The sequence below is a fragment of the Platalea leucorodia genome (genome assembly GCF_965183815.1).
Source record: "Platalea leucorodia genome assembly, chromosome: 7".
Classification (NCBI taxonomy): domain Eukaryota; kingdom Metazoa; phylum Chordata; class Aves; order Pelecaniformes; family Threskiornithidae; genus Platalea; species Platalea leucorodia.
Genome location: NC_138829.1, coordinates 68,637,269 through 68,650,606, shown reverse-complemented (window position 1 = coordinate 68,650,606; position 13,338 = coordinate 68,637,269). Strand labels below are relative to the sequence as shown.

The window sequence follows — 13,338 nt, the reverse complement described above, 5'->3', positions numbered from 1 at the left end:
CCGACCCCCACCTCGCTACAACCTCCTTTCAGGTAGCTGTAGAGAGCAATAAGGTCTCCCCTCAGCCTCCTCTTCTTCAGACTAAACAACCCCAGCTCCCTCAGCCGCTCCTCATAAGACTTGTGCTCCAGACCCTTCACCAGCCTCGTTGCCCTGCTCTGGACACGCTCCAGCACCTCGATGTCCTTCTGGTAGTGAGGGGCCCAAAACTGAACACAGCACTCGAGGTGCAGCCTCACCAGTGCTGAGTACAGGGGCACTATCACCTCCCTGGTCCTGCTGGCCACACTATTCCTGATATGAGCCAGGATGCCATTGGCCTTCTTGGCCACCTGAGCACACTGCTGGCTCATGTTCAGGCGTTTGTCAACCAACACCCCCAGGTCCTTTTCCGCCGGGCAGCTCTCCAGCCACTCCTCCCCAAGCCCAAACAGGAATGCCCCCAAATAGGAATGCCTTCGGTTTCTCTAAAAAAAAACCAAACAAGTTGGGGGAAAAAAAGGGAGAAAAGGGTGGAAAAAAGGGAAAAAAAGAAGAAAGAGAAGAGGAGCTGTAGTTTCCCAGCGCTGCAGGCGGGGAGGCAGTGGCCGCGTGCCGGCCCCTGGCCGCCGAAGCCCGGGCGCTGCCCCGCCGGCGCCGGCAGGTGGCGCTGTGCGACCGGGGCTGGCGGCGCGCGGCACCGCCCGGGGGGGGGGGGCGGCGCTCAGCGCCGCGGCTTCAGCTCAGAACGGGAAAAAGGGGTTTAAATTTAAAAGGAGGTTGCGTGTTGTTTATTTTTGTTGTTCTTTTTCTTTTATTGCCACCCCAAACCCCGGAATGATTCTTTACTTCAAATCTAGATCCCCATTTATTCTAACAGATGGCACGTTCTCAATTTTACCATTGCTACGCATGTTTTTTCAAGTCCAAGAGTCGGCGTATAGTAACTATATCTACCTTTATCATGTAACTCTCTAACACAATGTTTCCTTTACATTTTAACCTAAGTATAGATACAACCTTTAATTGCGTATCACCTTTTGGCACAAGAATGAAATAATTCTTTTAGCCATTTCAAAAGCCTTCAGCCTGGTAAGTCACTATAAACCAATCGAGCCTCCTTTCACCAGTATTTGACGTTTGAGAGAACACACTTTGGTGTGAAATTACTCAGGCCTGGACCGCAGATTATTGGTATTTGCATAGGGTTTTAAAAACTCATCGTTTCACAGCAGTGCTAAATAGTTCTTGCAAATATTCATAGATTTTTAGGTACAAGACAAGAAAAGTTACTAGAATTTCTGCTAAGACGCACATGTTGAAGCAGTAAGTATGGTGTCAGCTGGGTGGGGTGAAGAAGCAAATGGTGACCCTATAGTCCTTTGCAGTCACATCTTCCAGAGAAACTATATTTCAGCTTACATGCTGGGAAGTTCCTATTTGTGTTGTTCTTTAGTGCAGCATAAATGTTGGTAAATCTTTTTATTTCTGGGGGGAAAAAAAAGGCTCTGGATCAAGTTAGTAACTTCTGTTCGGTATTGTTAATTCAGGAATGAGGTATTTTTTTTTTTCTAAAAACTGAAAAGGTTTAGTTTTTGCAGACAGGAATGCATGTGCGAAGGGACTAGTGAGTTTTGGTGAGCACAATAAATTCCTGAGTTGCGAGGAAAAGAAATTTTTCTACAATGAGAACAATTTCTCCAACGGGCATAATGAAGGTATTCTACCTTCCCGCATAGATTTTCTTTCCCAGTTGTCTTCACTGAGGTATATTATTGCTGTGCATGAAAAACAGGTAGATCTATCTTACCTATCCAGTGACAACTGTTGTTTGATTGTAACAATATATAGGTATAGTTTGTAAATCCATTTTTAAAAGTTTGAAGACGTAGCCCAGTTTAATCTATAGTATTAGGATAATGTAAATGGCAATGTATTTTTTCTGTTGAGGGCCTTGTTAAGAACGAAGGCATGTGCACGTGGTTTTTTAATCCCTTTTTTTCTTCCAATGGCTGTTTCCAAGATGCTGCATTAGACACTTTGTTACACTTCTGAAGGGAATTGTAAGGCTTTTCTGCAAATTGCTGAGTTCCTTTACTGATGAGACTTGCAGTCTTAGCTACTGCCAGTAATCACAACCAGGGAATAGGAAATTATGTTGCCTCTTAAGGAAAGCAAATTTGGAAAGCAAACGAGGTCAGTTCAAAGTTGCACGTTCTGTCGTTGTTCCCTCCAAATGTAATATTTAGCGAACTTATGGTGAGAAATAAATTGACGCTGATCAGTCATAATTCAATTTTTATGCAATGGAAACAGACAAAGCAAAACCAAGCGATACATTCTTTTCTATTATTGCCTGTGTAAAGCTAATATTTGATACATTTGGATAGTCTAATATTAGACTTTCAATTACTCCACATCTTTGGAAATAAAACTGGTCATTTTTATATGTGCCTTCACCTAGTTATACTGCTATAAATCTTCTGTGTGTGCTTATTGCGAGGACAGGCATTTCCCAAAAGTTACTGAATTATGCACAGATGTAAGCAGATGTATTGCTATTCATACACTAAGTGAAATGGAGTAACTTAGCATAATCACATTAGGTAAAACTGCCAATAGACCGTGTAATAAAGCATGTTACTCTAAGGCCAAGTTTCTAATTTCAATTCTTCTGGCATAAATACAGTGATTTTTGTGGGATTTTGCAAGATTTCCATGAAATTCATTAGATTCAGACTCTGACCTGTTTATTGCAGCTTGTGGGAGCGCCCTGCCTTAGGTCTGTGTACTTTTATCTCTATTCTATATATACCAGCTCTGCGTGTGGATGCCATTTGTTGCATAGCAGGCTTGTTTTGCTTATTCAAACATATTTGTTTTCCTTCCTTGTTTCCAGTTTATTCTTTGCTTCAGTTTTTACCAATGGGAGCCAATGACTTACGGAGCTTACCACTATCCAGGCTGGTCCATGGTGCTCGGGTGGCTGATGCTGGCCTGCTCAGTTATCTGGATCCCAGTTATGTTTGTGATAAAAATGCATCTAGCCCCAGGCAAATTTATTGAGGTAATCCTTCTGTCTTTTTTGCTCCTTAAAAATATGGTCACAGGAGACCGTTTTATTTTACATTGATTTTTGTGATATTGAATGTCTACGAGTGCTAAGATTACTTTCTGGTAAGCTAGTTTTTGTGTTGCAAAGAGATGCTCTGTTGATTTAAAATGCAGACTTTCTATTCCCTGTTCCTCAAAAAAATGTTCCTAAATCGTTAAGTGATTGCTTTTATGAGAACTAGAAGGAGTTACAAATTTCAAAAGCCCCAGTATGGTGTTACTGAGAGAAAGTTGCTCTCCTAGCTGCTTTGGCCTTTTTGCAAAAGCGGTGTGTAGCTGCAGGAAGCATCAGCTGCTGGCGTGCATCGCGTCGCCGCGAGGCCAGCAGTCCGTGCTAGGAGACGTCGGTCGGGAGCCGCCTGTTTGCAGAGCGCGAGGTGGTCGGGTACTTGAGTCATCCGGGACGCGCTCCAGGAGGTTCTGCCACTGGAAGTTCAGGAATAAGATGTATGAAAAGACCTCATGCTCTATAGCTCAAACTACTCATTGTAATACTTAGCTGACAATCTTTCTTTTCCCCCTTCTTCATCTCTTTATTTTTCTTGACTAAGCTGATCCTCTCTGGCACCTGGGCTTAAGAAAATTCCAGGTGGCACTTTATTTTTATGCTGCTTTTTTTTATTTTGCAAATCGGATTCCTGCCGCTTCCCCCCACCACTGCAGAGAGGTGGCAGTCCCCTTCTGCTCCCTGTCTCTGTGCCCTGGCCCCGCCTGTCACCTCAGCTGCCACCACCGCCGCTCCCCGGCCGTTCCCATCCCACTGGCCCCTCAGTTCCTTGCAGGGTACAGTACAGCGATGTCTTTCTCACGTCAGCATTTCACCCCTTCATTGCCTTCACCTCGTCATCTGAAGAAGTTCAACAGCCTTGTTCTTGGCCTTTGAGGCTTTCTCTGTTCTGTCCTCTCCCCGCTGCACGCTGCTTGTGCTGCTCCCTCCTCGGGATAAGGAACTGACGCTCGCCTCCCCTTTTCACTTCTCCTGCAAAACCCATCGGGGCTGTTATACGCCTCAAAAACGAAAAGGAGAGAAAACGTACTAAAATAGAATCATCTTTTGGTCTCTCAATATGTCACACTCCACATGCCTAAGGGAAAAGGCCATGCTTTTCTGCTTCACATGGAGCAACGGAGTTTAATGTTAAGTGGTGGGACACCCTAGGGAGAGCATCCAAGTACACGGTTGGCACTAAGCAATGAGGCCACTTGTCTAAAGGGCCATTCAGCCCTTGTGTACCGCACGCCGGAGTGCATAGGTCAGGAGACAACTGCTCCTACTGGAAATGAGCTAATTTGAAAGTAGACTTATTTGGTCATCGTCTCATAAGTGTCTTTCATTGAGACAAATTGTTCTGCTTCAAATCTTCTAACTTATACGTGTAGTGCTGGCATATATATTGCCGCAAAAATTGGGTGCTCTCCTTACTGTCCCTCTAGTAGTGCACCCAAAGAAGGACCAAAAAGTTGGATCTGTTTTGAAGGGGCTTTTGCTGAAGCTATTTCAGCCGTAGCCTGGTATTTCCTGAATACCGAGTCTGCTGCATAAAATTATTATGGTTGATTTGGGAGGTAAGAGTTGCAAGCTGGTAATTAAGCAGAGATTAAAATAACTGATATAGAGGTCTGATTCACTTTATTAGGTAATAAACACATAATTGTTCCCTCTTAAGTCATCAGAAATATGTTTTCTTTCCTTTTTATCTGTAAATGCACCAATCAAATTATATATTCAATAAAAAAATCAGCAGAAAGATTAGAAAATTTTTGTTGTTTGCCAGGTTAATGTTCTCCTCTTTCTTTTTTCCTGCAGATAGAAATGAAACATTCTGTCATCTCAAAATTAAATCTTTGTTCATTCATAGCAATGTATTTCTTTTTGGTCATTTGTATACTTTTGGGAAATATGCTAAATGGAAATCCAATTATTTTAATGCAGTTACCCACTGCTTAGACCATTGGGCTACGAAATTGTGCACATGTCCTTCAGTAAGCGAGCCTCGCAAACTGTAGCAGCGGTCTGCTGATCTCCCCTCATACGGTGCGGGGGAGAATGTATAATTAAAATCTGGGCACTTTATCGTCTATTAATCTTGCAAACTTTGTGCAAAACAAACACTGAGCAGTGGAGCATTGCAGGACCATCATCAATAATCTCAAATGAGCCTATCCTCATTTCTTCTGCATTGTAATTCTGCTCCATAACTTCAAACGAGACTCTCTTTTCTCTCCCCTACATTGCAGCGACTCAAGTTGGTGTGCTCTCCACAGCCGGACTGGGGTCCGTTTTTGGCCAAGCACCGCGGTGAACGTTACATGAATATGATTGATCCACTGGGAACCTCTTCCCTGGGACTTAAACTGCCAGTGAAGGATATAGAACTGGGGACCCAATGCTAATAATTATTACGTGGGTGGCAATAACATTGTCATCCTTTTCTGGTCTTTTTTTTTTTTTTCCATTTTGTTTCCCCACCGTTTCTTCTTTTCTTTTCTGCAGTGCCTGAAAGTGGTTGCTTAGGAAAGTAGGACTTACTGTTGCATGCCATAGGGAAGACGTAGCTAGATCACTTCCAGGCGTAGGTGATGCCCATGACACGTTCTGTACCCGGTGAAATAACAGAAGCATGCTGTGCAACGGGTGACATACCAGGTTTTGTCAGGTTATGTAGGAATAAACAAAATGCAATGGAAAAATCTTTTAAGGAAATTATATGCAAAGTTTGACCTGTTTCATACAAGCAGCCTTGTAACAGGTAGATATGATGGCGCTAGGATTTTGTTACCAGTGTAATCAAAGGGAAGTTCAACCCTCAGATGGGGTGGAAGCGAGCAAAGAAGGGGATCTCCTGTAGTCCTGCTATAAATCCAGCATAAGGCTCTCACAGTAAGCGCGGTCGCTTTGTCTACACTGACAGCAGACCTTGACCCGTTGTGTCTGTGCACTTCTTTTATGATTTATACTAACTTTGAGGACTTGTTATTTAAACAAGCGGAGACCCTTTAAACAGCACACCAGGAAGCAATATGTGGCATCAGAAGAGAAACACAATAATCTGTTTGATCTTTTCAAGCAGAAAAACGAAAGCAAAATGTAAAGACCTCATCATTTGAGATGGGGACTAAACCGTATTTGAGTCTAGAAGTGGTTTGGAAATGGTGCCAGGCTGAGGTGTATGGGCATCACTGTTCAAAGTACCGTCATACGTTTCTTTTGATAGTTTGATATCTGTCATTTCCATTAAAAATGCCTCAGTTATATAAAGTGTCCGAAACCTTGCTCCACACTAAGTGCAACTGTGGTTTTACTCACTTTGCTCCAATACCCTGAACATAGTTTCCCTTGTTTCTCTGCTTTCGTTTACAGTATCTCCTCAAGAAGCCATCATATAATTTGTGCCTAACTTTGTATTCTTACCGTGGTAAGTGTAGTCTAGTTACCACCTGACAACAGTTGTTAGAAGTTAGATGTGCTGTTCAACTTTGTGACTCCCCCTTCATTCTCCTATAAACATCTTTATATAACCTTTAGATGTATTCTTCTCTTTCAACCAATGGGGAAATAGCAGAAGCCCACTTGCCTATATATTATATATATAACACGTAAATTCTTCAAAGCAGTATTCTCTCTGAAATGTACATAGGGGTTTGGTTATTTTTGCATTTAAAACATTTTCATTAAATAAAAAAAAAAAAAAAAACAAAACACCAACCCAAAAAACCCAACAATCAACCACTGCAGTCATCCACGTGGATGCAACATTAGATATACAAAATGCCAGGGTTGGCGGGAGAGGACAATTTAGTAGATGGCCGTTATAACATTGCATAGCAACAGGACATTCTAAATCATTACATTTTAGAAATCAGATATAAGTGGTGACATGAATGTTAGACTTAAATAGTTTTGTTACCTATTGGGCAGAGTAAAAATAGAGCTTTTTAAGAGTATGTTTATTTACCTGAATAGAAAATTAACCCAATTTATTGTAAATGCACTAGAATGAGGGAGAAAAATATATCTTCACTAATTGGCAAAACTGTAACCTTTACTATCTTGTTATATCCTATACATGCATATATGATATTTTTTAACAGTGATCAGTGTTCATGTAGTGTGTACTAGTGATGTTTTATGTCTTTATAAATATCTTATCGATCAGTGTAGAGATGGTGAGCTTAGAGTAGTTTAGCCTGTTTTTTCCCTCCCCACACACACCACTGTAGTAGCCAGTAACTGTTCTTTCAGGGGACTGTTTCTATCCCGTTCTTTTGTCTGTCTGTCTTCATATTACAGGGTCTCAGGTAAATCTTCAGTTAATGTGTGTCCGTAGATCAGTAGACATGTTGTTTCATCCTGTTGAAGAAAACAAAACAAACTAAACCTTAATGTAACACTTCCACAAATCGGTAACTTATTTTCTCTTTGTGTGTGTGTATATATATATGTATATGAAATATATTAATCATTTTGCTGAACTTCCTCTTTCACGGGGCAATTCGTGTTGCCAGTTCTAGGCACTGCTGGAGACCTTTAATCCTCATGCAGGACAAGCGAAGCACCATCAGGGGTTGTCACTGAGCGAAGCGAGGGCAGATTTTGCGACATTTTGTGCTGGCCCCTGAATCCCCACTCCACGGGCTCTGTCGGTCCCCGTCTTGCACGGCAGCGAGACGGGACCCTTCTGTGAGCTTCTCTGCCTTAAAGCGGTGCCCCCTTGTTTCAGCTTCGCCTGCTATTTTAACAAGGGGCTTGCTATTCTTACTTCTGGCTCTTATTTTCCTGGCAGAGGCAGGTTTGAGAAGCCTCACTCTGTTTGATGTAATGAAGGTCCATAAAGACGAGCTGGGAATTTGGCCCCCACGTCTACGTGGGGCTGAGGGGCCTTCTCTGGGTGAAGAAAGGAACCTAAGTCAGCACCTCGAGTGGCAATTAGGTATTTTTGTCAGGATAAATAGCTTTAGGCCTCCCTTTATCAATATTACCTAGCGTCTTGGTTTGATTTTTGTAGTCCAGGCCAGTTTCTCTTCACTACTACTGTGATTAAAAAAAAAAAAAAAAATATATATATATACACATAGGTTTGCTCCTTTTTTTAAAAAAAGAAAACACACTCAAATCGCTTAACAGTTCTGAATCCTTTCACTTACTAACTTGTCTCAGGACATGCATTGGAACTGGGATTAACTAATTGCAATAAAATTACCTCAGTGTAAGGATGTCAGTTACTGTCTACCTTAAGTATAAAAGAGATATCATTTGGAGGAATACTGCTAGGTTATGGTACCTTTTCTTTGGCTTGGATTACCAAACCAGAACGCATATGAAAAATGTAATTGCTTTCCATGATTTATGTAATTAATCTGCTTGCTTTTAATTTAGATGTTGTTCCTGTGCCTGCTAAGTCATTAGCATGGGATTAGGCTTGACTTTGAAACTCTGAAAACAGATGAGAGCGATTTTGTTCTAGCTGATATTTGTCTTCAGCTTTGACCTCCATTGCTAGGCTTGCAAAAACATTTGGAAAGGGGGGAGAAATGCATACAAAAATCACAGAAGATAGGAAGTTTTCACTGTATGTTAAAAGCAGATTTTTTTTTTTTTTTTCACATTAGACTTTTTTTAAAGTATTTTACTGGTCTAATCTGAATGTTGAGATTAAATTAACCAGCAGTGTCTTCTTTAAATGAGAAGTAACCTTGAAGTTTGGGAATGCACTTCATTTACCATGTTCTAGGAAAAGTTTGCATGTACTTTGATAATTTTCTAAAAATAAATTTAGTAACTAATTAAATACCAGTAAAGATCTTTAAAAATAAAAAAAGGAGGGGAAAAAGCCATATTAGTAAAAATGTGATGTATGTACTTGCAGATCTATCTATCTTGTGAGTAAAAAATGTTCAAATTTGGTGAAATTACTTATGTTGCATATTTTTTCTTTGAAATGAAATTGAATTTCTGGATGAGTTGAGATGCATTACTGTATGCATTAAAGATTACACCTAATGCAAATGCTTGCCATCTTCAAATTCTTTGGGGTCTTCCTAGTGTTTTTAATATGCAATGTTCAAAACCTGTGTTTCAGCTAAACATGGCAGCACTTTGTTTCCAAAAGAAGGGTTTAACAAAATGACCTTTAATTGAGAAAGACTTGGACTGTCTTTATATGATGTTTCAATTGGGTCAAAGTAGTCTTTTGATTAGGTTCTGCTCCACTGACCGCATTAGATGTGCCTCAGCACTGAAGATCATTGCTTCCGATACACTGTGTGGCTATCTCTTACCATGAAATTCCAATGCCTGATTTATTTTAAATACCTTTGATCTTTTTGAATATATGTACAGTTGTATGGATAATATGATTTCTTGTTGTCTGTGTTAAAGCAGTTGCTTATTTATGGCAGACGTTGGTTTCCTATCGGTTTCTTATTCTGCAGCTCCACCACTTCTTGCAATCAAAGACAGACTTGTAGGGATTGCGGGTTGCAGGCTGCAGAGCTTTGGCAAGTGGCATCCCAGAAAGCTTCTCTGTTTTGCTAGTAACGCTGTTGTAAGAGACGCTTGTTTCTTAGTTTGTACTTAAATGGTGTGCACATAAGATATCTGTCAAATGGTCAGAGCTTGATATTCCCGAGGAACTCAGGTTGATGGCTCGAGGGGGGAGGGGAGGGGTATTTGGGGTTTCTGCCTTTGTCACCCTCAGGCAGCCTATCGCCAAAGAGAGAAGGTTTTCCTGACGGGTTGAGCATAACGTGAGAACCGGGCTGGACCTTATTGCTTGCAATATTATTATTTGCCCATAATGTTTAAATACATCTTCAGGTAACCATTTGCCTTATAGCTATCTTCCATTGTTAGGAAAATTACGGATCGACTAAAACATGTTGTTATCTGTCATTTATATTATGTAGTATTACCTTGTAAGGTAGATGCTTAGCTGGTATAAATTGTCACAGCTTTGTTTGGAGCTGTGACAATTTACACCAGCTGAGAATTTGCGCCCTGTGTCCTATGGCACTTTATTACGGACCCATCGCTGATGGGTTAAATCTTAATTACTTGCGTAATGTCATATATAAATATATATATATATTTACAGGCATTCTATGGGGTACTGCTGCCTATGGATAAAGATTTGTACCCTAACCAGGTCATTATTATTTTTTCATTAGCTATACGTGGAGAAGATATATTATGTTACAAAGGATGCATCATATATATCTCATGTAGTGCATATTCTAATGCTGTATGTTATTAATTTAAGAAATCATTATTCTTGAGGCCCTACCTCAAATTTTGTATTTATGTGTACAAATGCAATTTATTGTATTATATATTTGCCTATTATATTTGGATGTGATAAATTAAAATTATTCGATAATGTATGGGCTCTAAAGACTCTAAATAAATGTCCAGTGTTTAAAACAGAAAATACGTCAACATTTTTCTGGTGAATGAAATGTTTCGTTTTCCACCACCTCCTTCCCCACCCAATACACACCACAGACATCATTCTTACTTAACACACAGCCTTAAGGCATCTGCAGAATTGATCCATTTGATTGTTAGAAACCTTGAGCTGGAAACAGCCCTCTTGGGAAATAGAGATATTGCACAGCTGCAGAAACAAGTATCAATTAAATGGTTGGATTCTTAACTATTTGAGTGCTCTGTAGCTTGTGGAATAATTGATTGCTTATCAGAGGACCAACTGGATTTGCTTAAATCCTTCTTATCCTATCAATTCAATCATCCCAAAGGTTGTTGAACTGTTAAAAACAATAGAGGCTCTTATCAGCTGGAGGTGCAAATGAAAGATGTAAGGGAAGAGCAAGCGAAGAAGGAAAGTGTAAGGACACCGCTCCTGATGGTATCGGACCTTTTATTTAAAGCTGAATTCCTGCGATGTGGTGAGGGCAATGTGCCCCAATACCAGTGTGGTAAGCAGGTTCTTCCCTTCCCAGCAGCCTGCTACGGAAATGGTACCGATCCAACCTGTTTCACTGTTGGCAGGCAAGAGCTTTTGACAAGCTTTGCCCAAATTCAATAGCTGAAGTACGATGTCTGATCACAGTGTGGCATCAAATGTGTAACACGAGATCCTAGCGCGGTGCCAAGAGTGTGACAGCAACTCCAGGCAAGGGACTAATCCTGAAGACAGCTCAATAGCTGGGTGGCAGGACTGTTTCAGCAGTTCTGGTAGTCAATTCCCCCCCAAAAAAGTGCTTTGTTCTGCCTGTAAACTTGTGTATGTGCAGATGAAGGACGCGGCAGGACCTAATGATGGAAGACTACGGTAATTCTTTGCACATATAAGGCAGATGTCATCTTGGAGAAGTCTGAAGTTACCAGTGAGCATCGTCAGAGTCCTGAGAGGCAGGTAAGTGTCATTAGTCCCCTTTTCAGGAGTTAAAACTGAGGCACATGGAACTTGTCAAATCTCCAGGGTCAACCAATGTCAGTCAATGATACAACACATTGATTTTGGAGTAAGAGACAGTCCTTTGCTGTCATCATTAGGCACTACTGCTTTAAATCTTTAAACTCATGCGAACAGATAAAAATCCATGTCCTTTTAACTTGGTTGTATGGATTCACCCAGGCCATGCTTCAAACCAATGTATGTTACTTAAACACCTAGAAGACAGGCACATCTTCTAGTGCAGTGCTAGCAGATGTGTTCAGTTTGAAATAATTTTACTCTTTCAGGTACTGAAATTCCTATGGTCAGGGTGTAGACTGAAGGGCACATCTTATACCAACCTGATAGATTAATCAGTTGTAAAGTTTAATTTACACTTTGCAATCTTCAAACATTAGATAACCATGCATTTGGGAATTAAAAAAAGCAGTAGGTATTGCTCCATGACTGAGTACAGAAGTAGGCAAATGCCTTCTCTTTGTAAGACCTCATTCTGGTGCATTTGGTAGTTATTCATGTAATTATAAACTTTTCAGCCTATTGGACTGATATTATATAGTCCTTTACAACTCTGCGTCAGCTGGCGGGACAGGTATGGCACACAGTATTCCCCCCCCCCTTTACATCTACTCTTTTTCTTAGTACGTAGGTGTAAGCGCTGTTGTTACTTCTTGCCCTCTACTGGCTGCAAGGGAAACTTTGTCCACCTGGATTGCAAGTATCCCTTTGGAGCCAGGCTTTCCAGGGATGCGAGGCTTATTTGTGAGCCGAGGAGATTTTCTATCCCGTGAGCTACGAGGTGGTTTTATTTTCAGGTAGAAGCACTGTTGTTTTCCAGCGTTTGCAGTTCAGCTGGCAACCGAGTCCACACATTCAGCTACGCTTAAAGTAATACTTAGCACTTTTAATTGCCTTTCATCCAAGTAATGCTAACAACCTTACAACTGCTCTGAGAGATACTGGACCTAGTCAAAAATACTTTGTCAAACTACAAAATGCCACAAGCTTTGTAGCTGACAGTACTAACAGTTTAACACCACACAGTTAGCAACATCACGATAATTTAGGTCAAAATCAAGACGCATTCAACGTCCAACTGAGAGTGTAAGAACAATCTTTCACAGGAATGTTATCTGAGCTGAAATCCAGCTAGCTTGCCAGGACTAGTGCTTTACTCTTGCAAAAGTGCCATCAGATTTTATTTTTTTTTTTTAATTGCTAGGAATGTTCAGGAACACAGTTTTAATTCTTACCTGAATGTCATGCCTTTCAGCTATTTATACTTCCAACAAGATCATATCAGAATATCAGATTTTTTGGTGATAAAGGAAGATGATTTGTTGCCATTAGAGAAGGTGTAAGAATAGTGTTGGCTGGCAGAACGTGATTTTTTCCTTTTTTTTTTGTCCATCCATTTGTCCTATCCTTTTCTAATATGAACAGTTGAAAACACTTGTAAGATTACGAATGCTCTCCCAATGTGCAATCATTTGGTTGCTATAGGAGGTATAGCTGGTACAGGAGGAGCCACGTTTGTGGGACCAGCTCCGTTCAGAGCGCTTCCTACCAAGTTGCCTGCCTCACTTTTTGCAGTACCTGTGGGCTCTTTGGATGTTTCTGATCATCAGAAGAACAAGTCAGGAATGATCAGGGCAGTCTTCATCCATAAGGTTGTTCAGGATGTGTTTGAAGCTGCGCTGTAAAGCTGATAACTCAGTGCAAATTTTTGCATGGACCCTCAGTAATTTTTTTAAATAGCATTTAATCCAGGTTTAGGTTAAGCTAATAACAGGTGCGTTTAAGAATCTGTGACCAGTTTAAATTGTAT

The 13,338-nt window shown here is 40.8% G+C and overlaps 1 protein-coding gene across 1 annotated transcript in view; it reads left to right on the top strand.

Moving 5' to 3' along the window:
* The window catches only part of SLC6A5 (solute carrier family 6 member 5), a gene marked incomplete at both ends in the record, with an annotated part of 31,285 nt that extends 25,798 nt beyond the window's left edge, over positions 1-5,487 (top strand). Inside the window, 2 exons of the mRNA XM_082318794.1 lie at positions 2,879-3,046; positions 5,332-5,487. Coding sequence (XP_082174920.1) covers positions 2,879-3,046; positions 5,332-5,487 — 324 coding nt within the window. The remainder of the gene's footprint in view (positions 1-2,878; positions 3,047-5,331) is intronic.
* Between the last annotated feature and the right edge of the window lie 7,851 nt (positions 5,488-13,338).